The sequence below is a fragment of the Pecten maximus genome, chromosome 1, assembly GCF_902652985.1.
Source record: "Pecten maximus chromosome 1, xPecMax1.1, whole genome shotgun sequence".
Classification (NCBI taxonomy): domain Eukaryota; kingdom Metazoa; phylum Mollusca; class Bivalvia; order Pectinida; family Pectinidae; genus Pecten; species Pecten maximus.
Window position 1 is genome coordinate 16,145,096 of NC_047015.1, and position 24,614 is coordinate 16,169,709.

General features: G+C 34.3%; 1 protein-coding gene across 17 annotated transcripts in view; it reads left to right on the forward strand.

Moving 5' to 3' along the window:
- The window catches only part of LOC117326001 (RNA binding protein fox-1 homolog 3-like), a 108,552-nt gene that overhangs the window by 76,196 nt on the left and 7,742 nt on the right, over nucleotides 1–24,614 (forward strand). For 9 of the 17 annotated variants that reach the window (XM_033882565.1, XM_033882556.1, XM_033882689.1 and 6 more), the window contains 8 exons: nucleotides 1,558–1,797; nucleotides 4,407–4,466; nucleotides 7,487–7,636; nucleotides 11,366–11,419; nucleotides 15,307–15,399; nucleotides 19,118–19,181; nucleotides 22,512–22,547; nucleotides 23,660–23,819. In XM_033882565.1, the coding sequence (XP_033738456.1) occupies nucleotides 1,558–1,797; nucleotides 4,407–4,466; nucleotides 7,487–7,636; nucleotides 11,366–11,419; nucleotides 15,307–15,399; nucleotides 19,118–19,181; nucleotides 22,512–22,547; nucleotides 23,660–23,819 (857 nt within the window). The remainder of the gene's footprint in view (nucleotides 1–1,557; nucleotides 1,798–4,406; nucleotides 4,467–7,486; nucleotides 7,637–11,365; nucleotides 11,420–15,306; nucleotides 15,400–19,117; nucleotides 19,182–22,511; nucleotides 22,548–23,659; nucleotides 23,820–24,614) is intronic. The other 8 variants (XM_033882601.1, XM_033882680.1, XM_033882610.1 and 5 more) reach the window with 6 other exon arrangements.

The window sequence follows — 24,614 nt, forward strand, 5'->3', positions numbered from 1 at the left end:
TTTCTTCAATCTCTAAAATCTTCTGGAATGTAGTAATGCTAAAGAGAAGGATATATATATATATATCTTATTGGATGAGATGCTATTTTATATATGGACAGTACTGTTGCCAATTCATCCTGTTACCATTTCTTTGACACCTAAATTGTCAGACATAGCTGAACGCACGAACACGACTGCTGATTATTCTCTGCACAATTATCGTTCGTGGTTGTAAGTATGGTAGGGAAAATTAGGACCATTTGACCTATAGTTTGTGGCATTATCATGTCGCCGTAGAAACGTTTAGTCTCGCATGTTGACATTTACAGTCTGGTTTCACTTCCATGTCCCGCAGTCTGTCTGTCCCCAGACATGATGTTTGATAACTCGAGTTATCACTGAACGAAACAAAGGGGAGATATTCAAACGATATTGCAGATATTCATATGATATTGCCAATATATAGTCTATGTCAAAGGGGAAATAATTCCCTATGTGACCTTAAATATATTGTCATTACCAAATCCAATTTTCTACTTACATCAAGCAATTACCAGAAATTGTCCCCTCCCAGGAATGTGATTAAGTTTCCCTTCCACATCAGTTATCACATTGCTGATACAGAAAATGTAAGCAGAAAATCTTGCAATGTTTGAGCTCCGAAAGTTTTTTTCAGCAGTCTTTTATGTAAATTCTCATATGTAATGGAGAATATTTTGGGATGGTGAGTAATCCTTTGGGAATGAGGGAGAGATAATGATCAGGGGGTATGCTGCAATTATCTTTGATATTCAAATTGGTATTTTTGTTGCTGGCAATGATATGTCAGTGCTATCAAGTATGGGTCGGTGATGATGATGCAGCTAGCCAGGCAGTTAGGCCAGGCTCTGTACCATCTGTGTAATGATCCCACTTTGGGATGTGATGGGGACCAGATTAGCCTAGATAGCTGTTTATAACCTTCACCAGCACCTAACAAAGGCTTCTGTGTTCTCTATTACCCAATAACTTCCATCAGTATATACCTCAGCCTGCCCACATACTATAATTGTGTTGACAGTTGTTTTGGGGCTGAAGAGAATTTGAAAACTTGGCATGATCTTGTCTTGTTTTACTTGATAATACCATTTTCTACGCCTCCTGATGTGGGTATGTTCATGTCTGGCTCAGAGTGTCTACTGTGTGATTGGAATTCACTCCAAGTTTACTTCAAACCGCTTCCTGTAACTGTTGTTGACAGCTACAGATTGCCTGTCTTTGTTGTAGTGCAGTCGATAAAAGTGTGCTTCCTGAAATTTTTTTTTATGGATGTAATGCATATATAATATCACACAGAAGCAGTGTTGAGATTGTTCCGCTGTGTGTCTACACAGTATGAAACAATAATGGATTCAAAATATTGATGGTACTAATTTCAGGATTGTATTATATTCTTGTTTATATCTACACGCAATACAACTTGTTACAGGATGTTTTGTAAATGACTAACTTCACAACTCTCTGTTATATTTCAGAGCAACACTATTTTAAGATTGTGAAAGATTCTTATTTTTTGTTTTAATTCCTATTTTTCAGCACATGGTGCAGAATCAGATGACGCCGACATACCAGTATGCGGCGGCGCCAACGCCTACAGCCCTGGAGGAGTACACAGGACATCCTCAGGTCGTAGTAAGCCAACCCACCACAGTAGTGTCCGCTGAAGCAGCCCCACCCTTACAGTTCAAACCCCAGGACACGCCCTACCCCGTCACCACGGTAACTCCCAACGGGGGCGTGGAGCAGCAGACGGTAAGGCCGCCGAGACAGATCAATGTACGTTAACTTCTCTCTCTAAGCATGGCACATTTGTCAGTGCCTGGTTTGGGTTTTATTTTAGCATTGTAGATGCAGAGTTTTAACCCCTGGTAATACCGCAATCTGGTCAACATGCAGGTTTTTGTGTCATTTCATATATATTCAAATTGGATGGTGGCCATTTAATGGGTACTTTTGGAATGAAATAAACAATAGGCATCACTGCTTTTCCCAGATCAAAAAGACAAATAACATTGCATGCAATTCAGTTTTTGTTTAATCATTTAGCAATGATTAAGATTCCAAATAGAAGTTTTTCAGAAAAACAAAAACAAAACAAATTCCATGGATATAAAACTTTTCCCCTGGTAGTTGATAAAGTTTGCTTTTTCTGTCCTTGACATTATGGTGTAATATGGCATTGTAACTCAATGGCATCAGAAGGTTTGTTTCACTTTGATGTGACAGACATAATGGTTATAAAATTTTGTCTCATGAGTATACCCTTCACATCTTCATTATTTGAAATGACAAAATCTGCATCTTGATTGGATGGCTCTGCGGTTTACTTACTCACAGCAGACTCGACTGGAGATTGGCGCATGACGTCCATGGTTTGATGGTGTTTGAGCAAGATTGTGTGCTAAAGAACATGTGGATGTACCCCATGGATTATTTACCATGTAGAAAATACCATATTCATCCTCAGAGAAAGTTCTTGAAATTTATGTTATATTTTCTAATTACGAAAATTTAGATCATCATCTTTTGGTTTCTTTGCATTATAATTACCGGTATATATTTTTATTTCCAAATCAAATTGATTATTTCCGAATCTGTATTAAAAAAAAAATTTTTTTTTTTTTTTTTTTTAAGTTATGCAAATCTTGATATTTGGTTTTGAATATGATGATGAACTGTATAAAGATGAGAATATGATGTGTTGATACTAATATGACCTTTGGAAAGCATGATGAAATATGTTAATTCAAAGATAATGGATATTCCGTAATGAAGTTTTGTTGAATATTTGATCATGCTCTGATTGATTGTATGATAGTGTGTTGATAATTGCATGGATGAGGTTGGATTGTCTGTTTAATCTTCAACATGTGTAAAATAAATGGCATGCTTTTTGAAATTTAAGGAGAGAAATCTTCATAATTACAATGCTACAAAAACTAACATTTTTTTTCACACATCTTCGAAGATTTTATCATGAATTGCTGCCTGATGAATTTAAATCATAGTATTTTTTGTTTATTTTGTATCTAAAAAATGAAATTTAAATGAATTATACACAATTTGTGATATGAATACCTGATAAATATATGTGTAGGTTGAATCAGATTGAAGATGCATGTTGGAGGCTGGCACTATTTGATTAGAATGCAACCTTGATGAATATTTCCCCAAGTGACAAAGTTTCCATGTGACTTAGCCGTTGAGATGTTTTGCTGATAGTAATCAACCTTCACAATCTTGTAACAGTTATACAATCAATACTGTTTTTGATCTTGTATCCCTGCATAAAAAATCTGATGTCTGTCATGTTTCAAATTTGCATCTTTATTTGGATTTGATAACACGATCAAAACGTAAATTAGATGAAAATTGAAAGATATGAATTCCCCTGGCACTGTTTTGCACATTACCAGGAATTGGCGCTGTTATTTGGTAGATTTTTCACCCACAACATGCCATACTGTTAAAAACATTACTCGATGTTACTGTGCATGTATTATTTTGTTCTTGTTATCAACATGATAGGCTTGTTAGGCGTTATATCTTCATATTAATACAACAATATTAGTACACATGGGACTTAATTATTGTTTATTGCCTTAGACAGGATACAAAATAATTTGTCTTTATTAATTTTTGTAAAATCATTAATTTTTTTCCTCAAAGTAATTGAGGGGCAGGGAGAGCCAAATAAAATTATAGATAATTTTATGCTTTGAAATTTAATTAATGACTTGTATTTAAAGCTTACAGAATATCTAAAGTGAAACATTTCGAAGTTTTGTGAGATAATGTGCACAAATCTATAAACGTGAAGGTTCCGGTTTGTACTACTATAATGTGATTCAGATCCAGTTTGTTCTGTTGTATGTTCTTCTATTGTTCTTGGGAATGTATTTGATTACAATATGAGTGACGGCTTTGTCTGATAGTAACTTTAAGGGTCCATGTACTACTTATCAGTCAAAATAAAACATCTAAAACTGATACGATTTTTCCATACCGTCTGGAAACTTGTATTACCCAAGATAATATATATTCAGTTTGATTTAAAATTTGTCTCCTATAATAGATTTGCAAAGTCTTATCAGGAAATGTCATTGTTGGATGTTAAAACATTTGTTCAGACTGTACTAAAGCATGTTTTAATGCAGAAACTGAATTATGGTTGTTCTGTTATAGGAAAATAATTTGTCGGGCCTACTTAAAACTGTTTTTTTTTTCATGCACATTGCTGATCCAATCTCTTATATTCAAAACATATGCTCAGTGGACTTGCACTCCATTGTGATCAGGCAGAAAAAGTTGGAAGAACTGAAATCAAATGCTTGACTGTGCATCATAACTTCTAACAAAGGACTTGATCCTCTTTTATGTTGTAGGGACAAACATATCTCTCCAGGCCTCTAGCATATGAGCAAATGGTATTAAAGATCGATGAGGTTACAAAAATATTTTGCATGCCAATTTTTTGCTAATTGACCATCCTACTTGCATTATTTTTTCTGTGCTATTGTCTGTTTCTGAATCATGTTCAACCAATAAATTATTCAGATTTAGTAAATGAAAAATATCTTTGTCCAAATCTGAATTTGTTAAAAACAGTAATGTCATTGACAAAGCAAGAATATATAAAAAAAAAAATCATTATTGAAAATGTTGAACACGATAAGAACAGATCAGATAATACACAGTTAAAATATCTAATATTCCAGTTATTGTATTAATTTTTGTTGGAACATTTTTCAGTACTCAAGTAGTTGTTTCATTAATTACATTGTGATCCCTGCTACCCTGAATCAGAAACATGCAGTCAATATCAAAATCTATTCTCTTCAAAGTGATACTCTCCCTAGTAGTCCTGGTGTGTCAGAGGAACAAAAGATTGTACTGGCAATACCATTATTAACATCCCTTAGCCAAATTTTGACAAGACGACATATGAAGTCATCCCTCAAAAGAATGAAGACAGGATGTTAGTTATTCTGTAATAATTCATGAAGAAATCATTTGATTTGTGTACTTTGAACCTGAAAAGTGTTTGGTAGACATGATAGTGAAAAATGAACGAGAGTCTGGCCTTCTGATCAGGCGACTGACGCATCATTAGGGTACAAATCACAATGTAATTATAGAAAGCTGTGAGTGTGTTGATCATACTCTAACCAGAGCTGCTCAGGGTCTTTTGTGTTGGGAACTTCGTGGTGTTGGCACTGTGTTATTATCTTATTGTTCACATGTCAGTTATGTTAGCAATGGAAAAAAATGCATATTTATAATAATTTCACATCTGTACATTTTCTATATTTAACCTGGTTCTGGTGTCTATATAGATCTCAATACTAATCAGAAACTTTGCAGAATGACGTACAAAGTTTCTATGGCAACCCTTTCACACAATTGTTGTACATATATATACCTTCAGTAGTTGTGACTTCCTTTCCCAAACAGATAAAATGTCTTGTACCTTCTAGTTACATAAAAGAGAACATGGCATTATTAACACCAGAATTTCGGAGCCTTAGTTTCTTGTGATTCTATTGTTTGGAAATTCTTTGATTGAGCTATTAGGTAGATTAAACCCATGTTATATATTTCATGAAGAAGGTGAAGATTTAGTGCTAATCAAAGCATATATTAAATTGAATGCAGATTATTTTTGTAGATTAGTTCGGTCTGATATTTATGAAATGCAACTGTATGGTTTTGTGAATATGGGTGTTGAAAGTATCATTGGCCTGAAAAGAAAGAAAATATAAGATGTCTTGTAAAGCTGACCTAAATCAACATTCAAATTAATCAAATTAGTATTTTATTTGCTTCTATTGTATTGTAAGCATTTTATGTAAGTTGATTGACCAGTGACTGAATTTGATTACTTCACATGTGTGTGTGCATTAAAGAGACAATTGGCTGTTTTCTGGGGAAATACCAAATGATTATCGTTTACTTTCTAATGCATTTCAACATTTATATGTGATCCAATCATTAAATGGCCATGTCTCATTTCCGCATAGATTGGAATCAGAACAGATGTAATCATTTGTTTACTGTGTTAGGGGGGGGGGCTAAAGTCTGTTTTTAGTTGAGCAACTGAACAGCTATTTGTCTGAAAGAAAGTATTGATTTTTGAATAGCAGTGGCCTTCCTTAGACACATTTGCAATCTCATTTACCATTAAATCAAGTCCATAATGACAGTAGGCATTATTGATCTCCGTAATTGTGGCCCTCTTTGTCTCTGTGTGGAGCCCTATCTTCTGGATTTAGCCAACTGCTGGGGTAATCCAACAGCTCATGTTCTAGACAATGGTCCTCAGTCAGGGGATGAAGGGAATGGGCAGGAAGGTGGTGACTAATAATCTGTAAATGACATGTCAAAAGAGGGCGGGCAACTGCAAACGAGGAAAGATCAGTACATATTATCAGGAGTAAATCAGTTGATATTATGAGAAGTATATGAATTAATTGGGTCAAAATGTCAGAAATAACTTCATTTTTTAAGAAGTATTTTATTTTGATTATTAAAAACAAATAAGTGCATGACATCAAAAGTGAATTGGTTTATATTTTCAGAATTGAATGCATAATTCTTAGTCAGAGCTGCTTTACATTTATATTAAGAAAATGTATGAAATAAAAATGAATTTATGATTTGAATATTCTGTTGGACAGAATTTGTAAATGGTTCATTATATTATACTAATAATGCAGTAAAGATATGAACAAGTTAGTCTTTAGTTCTGTGGAATAAGAAGTAAAGGAGGTGGACAACAGTTATGTTTACAAGGAGACCGGTATACACCTCAGAGACCACAGAGTTTACTTTGTCATCAGTAGGGTATAGGCTGGGATTTTTTTGTGGTCATAAGTTTACTTGTATGTTCAATTTGTCACTGGTAGGATACGTTGAGATTTTTCAATGGTCATAAGTTTGCTAGTATGTTTTGGAAGGAACACTTCTTCGCCTATTAATTAACATCTCCCTGGTCATATTCTTGGCCATCTTTTATTGTTAATTAGATACTTTTCAGCACCACAAACACCTGTTCATTTGCTAGACAACTTATGATGAATCAATACTTTTGTGTCAATTTACTGCAAAGACTTTTTAAAAAATTGGAGCAGGTGCTTGTTTACTAGTGGTTCCTCTCTAACTCTAATTAATAATACATTGAGAACATCTTATAAACTACCATGACGGCAAACGACAATGAAAATGGTGATCTATACTATTTGAATGTTTGTCTATTTATTGGATAGTACAGTAGTACCTATACAGAAACAAAGAGGGCCATGGCCACCATTATGGTGATCTATGTGGAAATGGCCTCCGAAATCACTTAAAAGTACACCACATATATTTTTCAGATTGTTTGATAAATTATTTTGTTTTTATTGGATGAAAATGATCAATACAATAGGGTAGGTTTACCATGTTAATGTTTTCTTTAATTTTACAGCAAACAGACCTCGAGGAAGGATCACAAGTACAGGTGTCGCCAACTGTAGCAGCAGCTGCAGCACAGAACCTCGCAATCGGGCCAAAACGTCTTCATGTGTCAAATATTCCATTCAGATTCAGAGAAGCAGATTTAAAAAACTTATTAGGGGTAAGTGCCTATTTAATTTTGAGTTCTTGGAAAAGGTATGTCTCTTCAAGCATCACCTTAAGTACCATTTAAATTTCATTTTGTTTCCTTTTGGGATCATCTTAATACTTCAAGTTTAGGTTCTAAATCAATAATTAGACCTAAAAATAAAATGTCAGCAAAGCCACTGAAGTAATCGTGGTCGGAGATCTAGGTAAAATGGAAGAGCAACATAATAATTGAAGAGCAGGTCATCCATTATGTAGTTACTTGTAGGTGAAAGGATGGAACTGTGTGGTAATTTGTTGTCGTTTGGGATAGTGTAACTCTCGAAAGGATTAATAATGCATGTGATGAAATAAGCAGGATGTGTGCGCATGTAAATTGTATTTGAGTGAGTAGCAAGTAAGCAACTGCCATCTTAGTGATTAACGATGAGGAGGATAAGACTGGTACATTTAAGTTCCAGCTAACATGTCCTTGAATCCTTGTCACGTAATGTGATGTTTGATTGAGCAAAGGGCAATGACGGTGATTAAAAATACACAAAGCAGCGGATGGTAATTCAGCGTTCAGGTTTTTCATCGGAAACAGAAATTTTTGCAGTTCTGTTGACATTGTTAACTGTTGTCAGCTGTCATTGTATTCCTTTTAAACAAATTATTTTCTAAATTAGGACAAAGAATTGATTAAAAGTTTCAAATGTTAAAAGAAAAAAAAAACAACATCTAAATGTATTTGTATTTGTCAAACTTTGATGATGATATGATTGTAGTAAGCAGGTTCTACAGAACTGGCTAAGATAAAATATTTTCATTACATCCCAAACGAAGATTTGATTTTTTTTACAATTCAAACTTCATTTAAAAGAATCAAATAACACAATTCAGAATTGTGAAAATACAATTCTAAAAACAAGAAATTATAGTTTGTTTAATTGCATGGAAATTGTTGCAGAAAAGAGGTGTAAGGTGACTGAAATTTTCAATAATTCACAGGAGATAAAAACCAGGGAAATTAACTTGATACTATTATATTGCACTCTAGTGCATAGATTCTCATCTCAACTGGAATTCCCGTCAGAATGTTCGTTTTGAGATCTGCTACAAACGTGCCCAATATTTGACAGAGACTGAGGAAGGAAACAGCATTAATGTTTTTATTGTGTTGGAGGCAGCTTTGTTATTGGTTTTGGGATGTGGCTCCAGGGACATCTCGGCTGCCTATTCTAGTCCCGGCTTTGGTGATGATACAAAACAGCTACAAATTGTGACGCAGTCTTGGCTGGTGCTTCTTTATGACTGTTGTGTTGTCTCCTAGTTCTGAATTTTGTGAGATAATTTGGCAGACAAGTTTGCCAAAGCCTTTCAAGTTCTCAAAATTAAGTTGATAGCCATGTAATGTATGAAGGCATTTTGTTGATATGTAATCAGTCTTGTTGGTTCGGTTAAGATTCCTGGTTCCATTACTATTTTTTATATAAATGTATTTTCAGATTTAACACAATCGTAAAAAGTGAATTGATCATTTCCCATAGCTTGGATGAGATTGTAGTCTTTACAGCACATTTCAAAATTATCATATGTAATCTAGGATGGATAAGTTTCAATTTGTAAAATAATCCATGTGTTATTTTACTGATGGAATAGTCCCAAGTGAAAACAGGGAAAATGCTGAATTCAAGAGCTGCTAACAGATGTTTTATTAAGGAGTGCAATATTGGTGATGTGCGAAGAAGTAGCGTGCAGATAAATTCAATTTTTTTTAGAGGGTGTAATGTGTTTGCACTGAGATAGACACATGTACTGTTTGTCTGAGCAAGGTTTCTTTATTGCCTCATGTGGTTGTTGATCATTGCTATTGGCAAAAAAAAAAAAAATGTGATTATCAGAGTTCAATGGGTTTTTTGGGCATGGCGTATTGGATTTCCTGAGGAAGACCTACACAGATCAATGTAGCGACTGGACCATGTCCAACTGATGATAGATGTTTGTATGCTGATTTGTTGCTTTCTTTTCTTTGGCTTTCTTTATCAACCCAAGATACCAGTATATAAAGACTAATTGTAATGACTAACAATGCTTACCTCAGACTCAATGTAGCTTAATACCCTGTTAGCTTAACCAAATTTGTCATGCTTTAATTTGTTTACACTATCAGTCTCTGGTGTAAAAAATGAGAGGAAATTCTAACAGACATCTTGAAAGTAAGATATGTTTTGATATAAAAGGAGCCTGCTAGACTGAAAAAATCCTCTTTTACTTGTTACATACTTGACTACAGAAAATTTCTCCTTAGCTTAATCATGGAACAATCTACTATTTCAGATTGAATTCCTTGGTAATCAGTGTTTTGAAAAAGTGACCTTGGTTAAAAAAAGATTATTTCTGTGCTACCTTTCAGTCTTTGTTCAAACTTCATGGTTAAGAAGCATGGCCACCAATAGTTTTCTCCCTCATAGAAGAATTTGTCAAATGATATAAAAAATTTATACTGATTTAAAACATTTTTTCAGTAGAAATGTTGCAACTTAGGTGATCTTTCTAAATGAGAACATGTTGAATTAGAGTTTATTGACAAAAAGAAAACCACCAGCATAGAAAACCACCAACATTGCTCTGTCAGTTCTTTGATAAAAACAAATGATTCTTCAGATAAACTCAAGCTGACCTTTCTCATTTCTGATTCAAGCTTCAGTGGAAGTGCTACCGGTTAACTGGTTTATCTATCATTGGCTTGTCTCTTTCTATGGCCCAGGCTTAGGTTTCTTAGGGATGGTCAAGGTACATAACATATCAACTTGCTTCAACTTCAGTTGATGCCATATATTTCTGAACCTGATGAATTTATTAAAAAAAATATCAAAGGAAAATGTTTTGATTAAAATGATGTGGGAGTAATTATAATATCAGATGGTTATAACAGTTTTCTTGCTGCGTTGCAGAGTCTTAGTGTTACTGTTAATATTGGTATGGTTTCGTTTCTAATTAAAAATCTGTGGTCTCAGGATGCATGTAGTTACATGACAAGAACAAAAATTTTCCATTTGAAGAATCCAAGTTACTTCAGTGATTGTGTCTGGAAGCTTTGAAAGTGATCAGATGCTATTTTAGGAACAATTGTTTCTTGCTTTCAGGCTATTACTATACCAAGGCACTTTCAAAAGGAGAGATTTTTGTGCTTATTTTTCCTTGGCACCAACGAGTGATTGATGGGCAATCAAACTCTGCAATGTGGACCTACAACCTGATCGCTCTTTCAACACTTTAAAATCAGAAAGCTATCTTGTCCTTTTAAAAGCTAGAATTTTAAATATGCTTGTGCGTTAGTTCACTAATTCCAAATTGCCAATCATTGAAACTAAAAAGATACCCCAAAAAAATGGCTTAACAGCAAGCATTGTGTGACATCTGATGTTGAGAAATGTGAGATGCTTTGTTTCTATTGGGATCTGAAGTGTTAAGTGATCAATGAGCATGAATAGTAGCTGTGTGAGAAATACCACTGGTTTTTTTTTAATGCTGTTATATTTTAGATTAAAAGAAATTTTGACAAATTATGTGTCTATGGCTTTGAATTCGTTTCTTAAAATCTTAAAAGTGTTAAAGTATTTTTTCTTTGGGTGAAACTAAGAGAAAAACTTATAGTTTATCTAAGTGATATGTAATTGTAGAATTTACATTTTTTACAGCCGTGAAACTAAATGATTAAGTAAAATGGAATAATTTCAATTTCTTCTTCAATTTTCAGCAATTTGGTAAAATCATAGATGTTGAAATCATCTTCAACGAGCGGGGATCAAAGGTAGGTCCAAATTTCTATAAGAAATCTGAATCATCATATTGATTGAAAAAGATTAATATAATATCTTTCATAAATACATCATTTCAGCAATCATAATCAAATGTTTTTAAAAGTAATGTTTACTGCAAGTTTATTGTCATATTTTCAAAAGAAATAAGATATAATTATGAAGATATTTCACTCTTCAGTTGATAATGTAACAAGACTTATATGATGATTCACATGATTTTATAAATTTGATTGATAGAAGTGCATCCTTTATGCTATCAAATACAATGTTGTGTTCAAAAAATTCTACCATAGACTTTGAAAATATTTTTCTGAGATACAAATAATTAACGTGTTTCTACCATAACTTTCGATCACTGGTAATCCGATAATGGCTACAACATTTAATGAGCTTGTTTCGCAAATTTGTTTTCAAGGATGCATTTCATTATCTCTTCAATCATTTGATAAACAAGTATTTGCAATCAATTTCCATTTCTGTTTTTGTGATATAAAGTTAGCCAGAGAGTTGGTAAACATTTGCAATAAAAGAAGAAGAAAAAATGTTTCAAATTCACAAAAAAAATTGTTACAGTTTCAATGTCTTGATTCATGCTTGTGAAAATAATTTTTTGTCAGTTTGAAAGAAATGGAAATTGTGTGTATAATTAAGATGTCATAGAAAAATAGACTTCAAGGAATTTTCTGAGAAAGTTGACGTGAAAATCAAGAAGCTAAATTTAAATGTTGAATGATTCACATGTTGTTGTAAATGAAAAAAAAAAGTTTTGAATTTACATAACTCAGGAATGCAATTTTTTTTTCAAATATTCAAATCAACATATTTTGAGGTTTTCCTTGAAGTCTAAAAATTGAAAATTGTTAAAGATTTATATTCAAGATTTGAAAGTTTTTCCATTTTCATGCCAAGTTTATATGAAAGATGAAACACACATGAAACCTCAGTGGGTAAATAGAAGATATACTGATATAAGCAGTTGCTCATATCTTAATGGGAAAACTCTAAAATGGCAGCTGTGGAGATTTATAAATGGGGGATTCACCATGGCTTTGGAATTTCATATTTCCCAGGCAACTATCTAGACAAGAAAAAAAAACTTATTTCCATTAAATTGGCATATGTTCAAGACATTTCTGAGTTGAGATAAGAGCATGTGAGTTATCTCTGTGAGCTATCCCATAAGCAAGCAGGGTAATTTCTAACGTTATCAAAGAAGATCAGGTATTGATGCAGAAATTGTTTTTGTAAAAAAAATTAAACATGGTGAAACAGTTTAAAAACTGCAGAATTATCTGTAGATGATCTTCTCTGGGAGTGCTTTCCAAAATTATTGAAAAAAGGAGAATTCGGTTAGATACTGCAGATATGTTGCTGTAGTGTGGAACATATCAGCCTTTGAAAGGCTTTCTGTGACAGCAGCCATTGCCTCGGCTTCCTGTGTGTTTCCTCTTCACATGTCATTATTATTACAAATGAGTTCTATCCCAAGATGTAAAGTTGGGAGGCTGGCAGGGAGTCAAATCTCCTAGCTTCCTTATCTTGTACTTGACTAATACAAGTCTGATGGGTATAAGGTATAGGGGCTACAGGGGGAAATATAGATATACAGTCACAGTAAAGAGGGGTGTCTGATGGGTATAAGGTATAGGGGCTACAGGGGGAAATATAGATATACAGTCACAGTAAAGAGGGGTGTCTGATGGGTATAAGGTATAGGGGCTACAGGGGGAAATATAGACATACAGCCACAGTAAGGAGGGGTGTCTGATGGGCATAAGGTATAGGGGCTACAAGGGGAAATAGATATACAGTCACAGTAAAGAGGGGTGTCTGATGGGTATAAGGTATAGGGGCTACAAGGGGAAATAGATATACAGTCACAGTAAAGAGGGGTGTCTGATGGGTATAAGGTATAGGGGCTACAGGGGGAAATATAGACATACAGCCACAGTAAGGAGGGGTGTGATAGTAGGCTTCACTTAAAGGTCATGCTAGAGAAAACAGAAGGCCATAGGGAGGTCATAGTTCAGTTGAACAGACTACCTTATAGCTATAGGCTCTCAGGGAGGGAGATATGGAGAAAAATATGAATATATTGAATAAGGAATGAGATGGTATATATATATGCATACGTCAACAGATGTTTTCTTGGTAGAATTGGTAGACAGGTGGAAGCACTAGCAGTATTTTATATCCTGTTGGTTTGATATGAGAACACTGTAAGAAGGAAATAGCAGCTAAACTTATCTGGAGCAAGAAATGTGTTTCAGTGGATAAGGGCAGATTCCCGAGGGACATGAACTGGAAGACAGAATAGAGGTTTATTAGAGGCTCAAGGACATAGCAATCTGTCAATTCTTCCCCAGACATCTACAAAAATATACACTACAAAAGAAAAATATAACTCCTAAGTAAAGAGAATTCATGAAATGATATATTTTTAAAATTCACAGAACATATATCAAAAGAAGACAAATAGCAGAAGTATTTGAAAAATATTTCCCATTGTCACCTTCACAAAAAATATACAAATTGAATAATGTGAATGAACTATTATAGGATATATAGAATACAGGTAGTATATCATTGGAGGGAAAAACAGCTGCATATCTCTTTATGGATATTACACACAGTAGCTCTTTCTTAAAGCTAGAATAAAGATTAGATGAGAGATTGATTTGGTTATAACTTAAAGAGGCATTTCAATCAATATGCCATAGAAATATTCTAGAATTTATGTGAAATACAAACCCAGATGTATTTCTTTGACACTTCTTTGAGAATGATAGATACAGTTTTCAGTGCTAGGTCATAAACCAAAATCTGATGGTAAAAGATGCAAATGTATCTGATTTGACTGCCATTGATTATGTATGGTAGAAATTGGGGTTATGTCCATTTTGAGAACTATCTCTGTAACATGTCAAAATGAGTTACTTTAAACACAGAACAGACTATGGTTATCATATTAGTTCTAAGTACTGTGAATTATGATATTGATCTTCAGTAAGTTGGACAAGACCATCACAATTGTGGGAGTTGTTTATACACATAGCAACATCGAACAAACATGAAAATTGTTGTTAGTATTGGGAATGGAGAAGAGGGGTGGAGGAAGCCTGTGGTGACTTTTAGGAGAAAGGATAATGGGTAAAGGCCTTTAGTGGGAAGTTGGGGACAGATGAATTATGTTAGAGAAACCAACAAGGAGTTATTCTAGGGAAGACTAGAAAAAGTCATTGTTATACCAAGAAACATTTCACTTGTCTTTACACCTGCCAGCCTCACCTTTTAACCTTTTGAATCCATGTTTATCTACAAATTCCTGTTACTGACATTGTCTTTTAAATTGACTGTTATTGTCTTACTGTGCACTTAGAACTAATTAGCTGTTGCTCATGCCCATACTCTTGTAGTATGTACATTATAGTGTCTTTTACTACTATGGGAAGACTACTCTGTATGTAATTATGCCCCCTTTGTTTTGTGGTGTCTGATGTGTCAGATCACATGTCCGTTATATGTCGGTACCATTTGTCCGCTTAGCGGCATGAAAGCATGCTGCTTCCTAGAAATTAGCATGTCCTCCCTGATCTCGTAGCCAGGAAAATGTAAGGGAATATCTTCGACATTTTAGAATCATGGTAACTATATTCGGCTCACATTAGGTGTTCATACATTGTAGGGGAAAGTGCAAATGATTTAGATAAATTCATAGTGAAAAAAAATTGAGAATTACAGGAAAAAGTGCATGATGAGAATTATTATCCTGATTGTTATTACAAATGATGATATAATTGTTACATTTTGATGCCATAATCATTATGTTGTTTTGCACGATTTTAAAGCATGTTCCTTATTTTCCTCATGCATGCAGGGATTTGGTTTTGTAACTTTCGAAACTAGCGCGGAGGCTGACCGAGCACGAGAGAAAATGAACGGCACTGTGGTTGAGGGAAGAAAGATTGAGGTGCATGGTCAATGATTTACCATTTTGTGGTAGCACAACACTAAACGCTAAGTCTTTTACCGTTTTCTTGTTGTCAGTATTAAGAAATGCCTGTACCATTTGTCTATCATAACTATAAGTAATACAATGTGTTCTGTTCCAAAACTGTCTTGAGCTACTGCAGGGCGTTTGAAAAATAATTTCCAATCCACATTCAGTCATGATTAATTTCTGTATTTTATTTTCTCCTTAATTTTATTTATTTATGATATATCTTTTTGGTTTATTTCATCTCTTTTCTGATTGTTTATTCTCTTGATATTATCATATCACCCTAGCGATGTATATTTGGTGCATTGTGGGTAATTTTGAAATGTGACAGATAGCTACTACATTTGATGTCGTGTCATGAAATTCACCTTCAGCATATCTCAGTGCTCGTAGTTACGTACCTTGTGGCCAAGTTTTCGTGTCTTTTGTGTTCAACACTGCAAGCAAAAACTGTTATCGTGCTGTATGGCCAAAAATGAAAAAAATATAATCTACAAAGCTTATAATACTATACTACATCAATTTGTCCTTTTTTTCTCCCATTTTGGGGATTTTTTTACGCCCTTTTATGTTTGTGTCTGGCATTTCTTGATGCTGTGTTGTTTATATATGTAGATATTTGTTGATAATGATACCATTGGACAAACTAGGGTTCAACACCACAAATTTTCGTTCTTGATAGTGAAGCATACTTACGGCTTAAGACTTTCCCACAAAGTGATTGAAATAGGTGCTACTTGCCAGCTCTGGTTTTGTACCAGTAGGTAGGTGCCTTCAGCTATCTATCGTAGAACCACCTTTTCAAAACATCAATGTTTGGAAACAAAACACCGAAAAAAATCATGATATTCGTTTTAAGATATTACCATCTTCCTTCCTTGAGCATTAGTTACGTCAATTTAACAATTTAATTGAGCAAGATTACTGTTTAGAAAGGCCTGCCAATCCTCCCCCATAAGTAGGAGACACAATTACGCTTAACCTTCCCATAAGATGCATCTCCCACTGCAGAAGAAAGAAATCAACCCCCTAAATAAAAAAGAGCTCTCTAGTCATGTTCTAAAATGATGTGATGGAAGGGAAATAACTCTTTCACCAGGTGGAGCCCCTCAATCTTTGTTTACATTACATGTAGTGAATGTAGGTCTATCATTTACTTGATTTGTGATCTGATTATAAAGAACATCTCGTTAACTATCACTTGGTGATTAATGCATTTTGATCAAGCTACATATCTATCAGAATTTTCTTTTCAAGTAATGTCTCATTGCTTTCTTTTAATTATTTAAATATTCACTTGGATAGGATAATATCTCGCGTCATCACATGGATAGGATAATATCTCGCGTCATCACATGATTCTTTAAATATACCAAGTGTAAGAAGTGATATTTGTTGGCACTGTAACACATGTGCAAGACCATCTCTAGTTCTCTGTCAGAGCAAATGATGAATGTGAAGCCAAAAAAGGGCTTTTACATCTGCATTCTATACTATGAGGCATGTTATTTCTTTGCTTTGTATGTTTGTGGTTACGACACAAAGATCAAAGTGATGTAAATGTGTAAACTGCTGTTTAAATGACTGTCACCAATTATAGGTATTTGGTGGCTGATATCCCCACATTGACTGAAGGTTGGCAGGCTTGTTATAAACAGTAGTCCCCTTATAAAGATTCATCTAAAAAATTGAGATAAAGCGTGATTTTAATTAAAATATTTATCTATATTTAATATCAAATATGAATCTATAGACTCAGAAGAGGTTTAATCCTGAAACAGCTCAGCTTAAGCTTTTGTAAAGAGCTGATGGCAAAATGATGCTCTACTACCAAATAGGTACTTAGCCTGTTCTCTATTTAATAGTTCCCTGAACATCAACAATTCCTGATACATTTCAACAAAAAAATTAATGTTAAGTAGGGAAGGTGGTTAAAATGTTACCAAAAGATGTCGCCATATTAGTTAATTGAACAAATTAAGATGATTGGTACTGTGTATAGTGTACCGGTATTATTTTCTGGCTGGTGTTCATCCAATCTTAGTGTCCTTTTGGTTAGAGAAATGTTGCAAAATTTGTCCAAATGATGAAATTTTATGAAAGTGAAAAAGCAAGTTTAATAAATAATCAAAAAGCATTTACTTTAATTGACTGACCATCATAATCATCCATTTTGGAACTAGTTTTATGCAACTCTGAACATAAATTGTTTGTATTTTTTAAACATTTATCTTTTTGATATGTTACATGCACTTTTGTCAAACAAAAAATTAAGTTTTGAAATTGCATTTCAGTAAAATACACATATATATATATATCACTTAGATTTAAAAGTCCTTTTGTAATAGGAAAAATTGTAACAATGAAAATAAAAGAAAACTTGCTTCTTTGCTTCTGAAAATGAATTATGTATATGTTTGCTGTTATTTAATGAAGCCATGTGGACTGTTTAAAATACAGATGAAATACAAGGTTAAAGCTTGATTATTCCCTTTATTCTGAAACACATTTCAGCATCTCTGAGATTTTGACATTATTAATGTAAAGTGACATAAAATATCATTGAAACTACAAATCTCATGGAAACTACTTCATGAAATCTGTGCAGCAAGCACAACCACAGCCACAAAACTTGATTAGATAAAGCTCATTGCAAGGCTACTATGAAAAATTTCCAATTGATTATAAAATTTTCATTCAATATTTTTAATTTTGACTTGACAAAATTGCAAAATGATTATGGTTCTAAACTGTATTGCACAGTGGTTTCTCTGAACAAAGAGGAATTGATTAGAATTGATGGGAAACTTTAGAAGATTAATGAAAACAGTTTTGGGAGACAATGAAAAGGAAATTTTCTGCTCACTGTAGCCTTGATAGTGATACATGTATGTAAGTGTTTGGTGTGACAGCTTCTTTTAGTCCATTTTAGTACCAAGATCAAATATAGGGAAATCAACACTTTTCTATTTGGGGGGGGAAATATTGGCAAGTTACTTTTCGAAAATATTTAAGAAAATTAAATCAAAAAAGTATTTTGATAAAACTTATTTGATAAAACTTATTGTAATTGATTATTTGAAGCTGTTTTCATTGAACAAAATGTATGTTCACAAGGATGTGTCTAAATCTTGTTCTCAGAATAAATTCGATTATTTTCTTATTTCTGATCTAAAATTGATATATGAAGAAATCACATTATGAAATGAAAAAGTCTATATTATAAAGTTTAAACATGTAGATTGTAGAATAATGTTAAAGAATATCAAAATATTAAAGTTTAATTTATTTGTGCATTTTAAGAGAACAAGATATTTAAGTCCATCTTCTCAACTGATTGGAAATATTAAACGATTGGCAGTTGAAATGTTTGGTATGAATTGAAAACTAAATAGCAACCTTCATGTTTTGGACAAGATTTCAATTGGCAAAGAACTCACTCTCCTGTGAGGTTGTAGTAGTAAAAGAATTTTGACAGCAGATGTAAATTAAGATTATATTCAAGCATTAAATTTTATAAAGCTAAAATTAAATTTATTATAATTTTCCACAAAAACTTAATTAGAATGAAACAAAAATAGAAATGGTTGCCACCAGTTGAGAAGATTCCTTGTGTTGTGTCTGAATGATTGCTATGTTGACACCACACTCCTGCTTCTTTCTAAAGTGTTGCAATTTTACAAATTAGGTTAACAATGCCACTGCCCGAGTTATGACCAAAAAAACTGTCGCTGCTCCCACAATCCCAAATGGTAAGATCCGTATGTTGATTGTGTATGTCTTACTTAATACAAGTTATGGAGAAAATTAAACCTAGACCCTGCTAGATGACAAGTCTAGTATGATAGGATCTGTCCTTTTTTTCAAGTTTGATGACCTTCTTTCATACAAATCAAAAAGATCATAGTCAATGATGTGCTTATTGCTATGGTAATCTTATCATAGTCAATCATGGGCTTATTGCTATGGTGATCCGATCATAGTCAATTTTGGGCTTATTGCTATGGTGATCTGATCATAGTCAATGGTGTGCTTATGGCTATGGTAATCTAATGAGAAGGGATATATTACACAGCTTTTGACATATCAGTTAATGCAGCATTTATTGGGAAGATTTTTTTTATATGTATGAAAGTCAGTTATGCAGAGCTTTATATATGAAGCCTCCGTATATATTGGCAACACTTGAATTTACCTGTACAATTGTATGGCACCTCTAACAAACATCCTTGGACCAATTTTATGTCCTGTCCCATTGTGCATGCAATGAGTATTATAGACAGACGAGTGTATAGCCATCATGCTAATGGGATTTTCATCTATCAGGGTCTTGTTGACTTGTTCTAATGTTAATCTGGAACCATGCAGCATGCAAGAACGGATGCAAATGATGATGAGGTATTGCAATGAGGAAAATAAAAGATTAATACTTGTACCAGATATCATGTTGAATTGATTCCTACTGCCTGTTAAGGTCATAGACTTGTGTGTGTCCTTGGATGGATCAATCTGGCTTATTTAGTCCATTTCTTGTTTCTAATAATAATTTCATTAGACCTTAGAAAAATAACATTTTGGAATTTTTGACCCAAAAAGTTTGATCTGGATGGATACTTGCATCATGGTAACTGTGATTGAAAAAGATGATAAACTGGAAATTTTGATGGAATCTTGAGATTTAGAAAATTGTCCCTTGATAATTAACCGTAACATGCACCTATGGTACTGGATGGGAAAATTGGTGGTTTTGTGTAATTTCTCTGAATGTTTTTAAGGAGGGTAGACATTTTGCTCAAAACTTGCATGTTGTATGTCCAGTTGATTTTTTTTATGTTAAGTTAATATGAGACATTTCAGTGTTTCCTTTACTGTTCTGGTATATAGGAGGACATCTTATTTATTTTTATGATTTATTTAATGAAAAAAAGATGTAATAGATGAAAACAAATGAGGAAAGACTGAAGTACAACTGAAAATTTTATTCCAAGGTCAACTTTATGTGTCAGAAGATATCATTATACAGTAGTATTAAAATGGTTGGTTTGAAACCCTGAGGTGAAAGGCATTTGATTCATGTGTAAATGAAGGGTAAAGATCATTATGTTGTAAATCACGGGCTTGAATCTTGTTTTATGGATCATTATGTTCATGTTAAAGCTATAAAAGAACAAAGCACAAGAACTTTATGAATACTGGTTTATGTATAAATAGCAATATTGGAATATTTGTCCTTCAGCAGTCAATCACTGAGCTGTTAATTTCATGTATTGCTTTTAGATTGTGTGGTTAATATTTAGTCTGATACAAAATTTCATTAGTAGAAAAGTTCAGAAGATTTTGCAAAGATGCCTTCCACTACAGCATATATGCTCAGTTGTAATGGCATTCAATGGTGTAGGAATATTATCATAACAGAATCAGTAATTTAGTGCCAGGAGGTACACATACTTCATAATTGGCTGCATAGAGAATGATGTAGAGGATGGACAGGAGATCGTTATCACAAGTTTGGTGTAGTGTTGAGATTTTAGCCTTGTGAATAGACATCTTTGGAATGTGGTAGTCATACTTCTGTACATTTAGACCGACATTGTTACTAGGCACAGAACCAGAGCAACATCTGCAGACAATGAAACAGTACATAGTGTAGACATCATTTAGTCCAGCTGTAGATGGGTGTAGATAAATTATTGACAACAGGAGGGATGACTCTAGTCAGACATGGCATGTGGTCAAGTTGGTTATACCTGAGATTGTAAACAGGATTACAGTGGGTAGCTTTGAGAGGTGGGGGATACAGGCTGTACACAGTCGGGTAGGGAGCAAGGATACAGGCTGTACATAGTCGGGTAGGGAGCAAGGATACAGGAGGATGAGGGTGTCAGGGATACAGGCTGTACACAGTCGGGTAGGGAGCAAGGTTACAGGAGGATGAGGGTGTCTGGGATACAGGCTGTACACAGTCGGATAGGGAGCAAGGATACAGGAGGATGAGGGTGTCTGGGATACAGGCTGTACACAGTCGGGTAGGGAGCAAGGATACAGGAGGATGGGGGTGTTAGGGATACAGGCTGTACACAGTCGGGTAGGAAGCAAGGATACAGGTTGTACATAGTCTGGCAGGGAGCAAGGATACAGGAGGATGGGGGTGTCAAGGATACAGGCTGTACACAGTCGGGTAGGGAGCAAGGATACAGGAGGATGCGGGTGTTAAGGATAAGGCTGTACACAGTCGTGTAGGGAGCAAGGATACAGGACGATGCGGGTGTTAAGGATACAGGCTGTAAATGTTTATGAGTAGAGAGCAAGGATACAGGAGGATGCGGGTGTTAAGGATACAGGCTGTACACAGTCGGGTAGGGAGCAAGGATACAGGACGATGCGGGTGTTAAGGATACAGGCTGTAAACATTTATGAGTAGAGAGCAAGGATTCATGCCATAGACAAGAGTTACAAGCTGCATTAATCCAGAAGGTTTTTAAACAATAGTAGGGCAGTTACAAGTTGTAATAAGGACTGCATCATGTAGAGCTTAGATATTAGAGTGAAAGGATGTTGATTGGCAAATTAAGGGTACAGAAATATAATCTGAATTTAAAGAATATGAGTGGGTTGGCTGCCTTGAAAGTCACTATTATTTGTATAGGCCTGTAAAGTACTTTGCATAGTCGACAGCTATTGCTAGGAGGAATAAAAATAAACATGTCAGTGTTTTGATGACTGAACATTTTGCTTTGTGTCTCGTATACAAAATCATTTGAGGTTCCCTTGAAAATCTTTTTAAGTCATCGCAAACCATCACAAAGGATATATTTACCAATAATATGATCTGGATGTTAAACAGATTCAAAATTTTGTATATTGAGGGTTTTTGTTATATCCAGTCATATTTTGGAGTGGAATGTATTCCAAAGTACTATAATGGAAGTTTCTTTATTAAATTGTCTATTGATGTATACATTTTTTATTCTGATGAAATTTTCTTATATTGATTTTTTTTTTTTTTTTTTATCAAATTTTGATTAAAAAAGAATGTAGTGCACCTGTTCTCGCAGTGTGGTAATTAAGTTTCTGTATTGTAGGATTTCCCCAAGCAGTTGCCGGCAATCCCAGCGCTGGTATGTTGTCTCCAAGTCAGGGGTTACTGTTTTATTTTGGATAACCACATATTTAGTAAATTTGTATCAGATGGTGCCCACTACAAGCATTTGCTCAGTCATCATGCTGTTCAAGAGTCAGCAGGGTCTGTGACAAACGTACCATAAACGAAAATCATTCCTCAAACCTTCATTGGCTTCAAAATGTTTATTTGCTCTAAATTTTATGAAACCCAAGTTTGATTTACACTATTTTTATCATACTTAAAAAAGTTGTGATTTGTCATAGACCCCTGATGATCTCATAAATCAAAAATCCTTCTTTATCTTTAATAGAAAACAAAATGCTTGGAAACCTTAGTTCTAAGTTCTATGGCTATACACTGACTATTTACAGACAGAACTATTTACATAATGAAGCATAATGAGCATCATGTATGTGACTTTCTTGTACTAATTTTTGGGATTGAACTATGCATAAATACCAGCATTAGGAACTACTGGACCATGGAGTTGTGTGGCCTTTACAAGTGACAATGTTTCTGTTTTTATTTTGTGCAATCATGACCCGTATAGACAGCCCATTGCAGCTTCCTCATCCCCATATATGCTATTTGTATAGACATACACACATATTTCCTATTCATTTTATGAACGATTATTTACTTTTTGACAGAACTGGAATCCTTTTTTTGTAGTGTAAAAATTTGCAAGTGTTGTTTACTTGATATTATAACTTTGAATGGAAATGTTAGTAGTAATCACGAAATTATGTTAATTTGATTTTTTTTTAATTGTTATCTAAACTTGTAATGCTGCATTATTGATTGATTGATGGATGGATTGGTCTGTAAATGTCCTAAAACTATGCAAAATGCATCATTATGATCATGGTTATTTTGACTGTTTTGTGTCCTGAACTCTGCCTGGATATCATAGATGGTCTCTTGCTTAGTTGTATTATCATCAATCTTGCATTTATATTATTATTAAAGAATTTATTTACAATTTTTTATTGAAATTTGATTTTTGCATTGAACCATGATGGATTTGCATGAATGCCCCCATACTTGTGTGTTGTGTATGTTTGGTTTGTAACTTCCTCCCTTCATGTAGCATACTGGTTATTTCAGCTGCAGCATTACGAGGTGTTGCCTTGACCAGGGGACGGGCGGCGGCTGCTGTAGCCGCACGAGGAACATATGCCAATGTAGCCGCAGCTGCAGCTGCTGCGGCAGCGTTTCGACACCCTACACCTTTAGCGGCCACCGCAACAGCACTGCCTTACACAGCGTAAGTATATTAAGAAGTAAAATATATGCATTCCTGGAAATGGAGGTGTGTGCATTGAGAATGCTGGAAATATACAGCAACAGAAGGTTTGAAGCTGCAATCCCATTGTCATGAAGCCACAGTCCTGTATTGACATCCACAGAATATCATTAACCAATCACATTCTCCCTGGAATCATAAATCACAATTTCTACCAGAGAAGCAGTGTTGGAAATGTCCTCAGCGGAAACCCAAACGAGAGAAAGATTTTTCATTTGTCGCAAATGAGTTTATAATGCTTACAGGGTTTATGTGTACTATTTCTGTATGTTGAGTTTCAATTCTGCCGTCTTAAATGGAATACAGTGCTGCTTTATCTGCTGTTTATTTGAATACACTATTGTATCTTCTCTTTAATGGAATGAAATAACACTAGAAAACATGGGTAAAGTTGTGTAATAGTGTAGTGCGGATGCATAGTGAGATCTTGTGAAAATCGTCAATTACAATGTCATCCTGCCCCTTGTTAGTACATGCATAAGCACCTAGAATTTTCCGAAACAGCACTTTAAGTAGATCATTAGTGATATGATTTAAATTGTTCCTAATGGCAATGTGATCATATTCCATAGCAGAGTGCCTGTCAACTGAAATTTGACCTATTTTGGTCTGAAGCATTGTTTTGGCCGAGGGAAGTCATTATATGAACAGGAGTGAGACCTTGTTATCTCGAAGTTATTGAGTTATTGATAGCCCAAGTATTTTAGGTTACTTAGTAGATTTTACGTAGAATTTTACCATTAGAACTGAATGCTT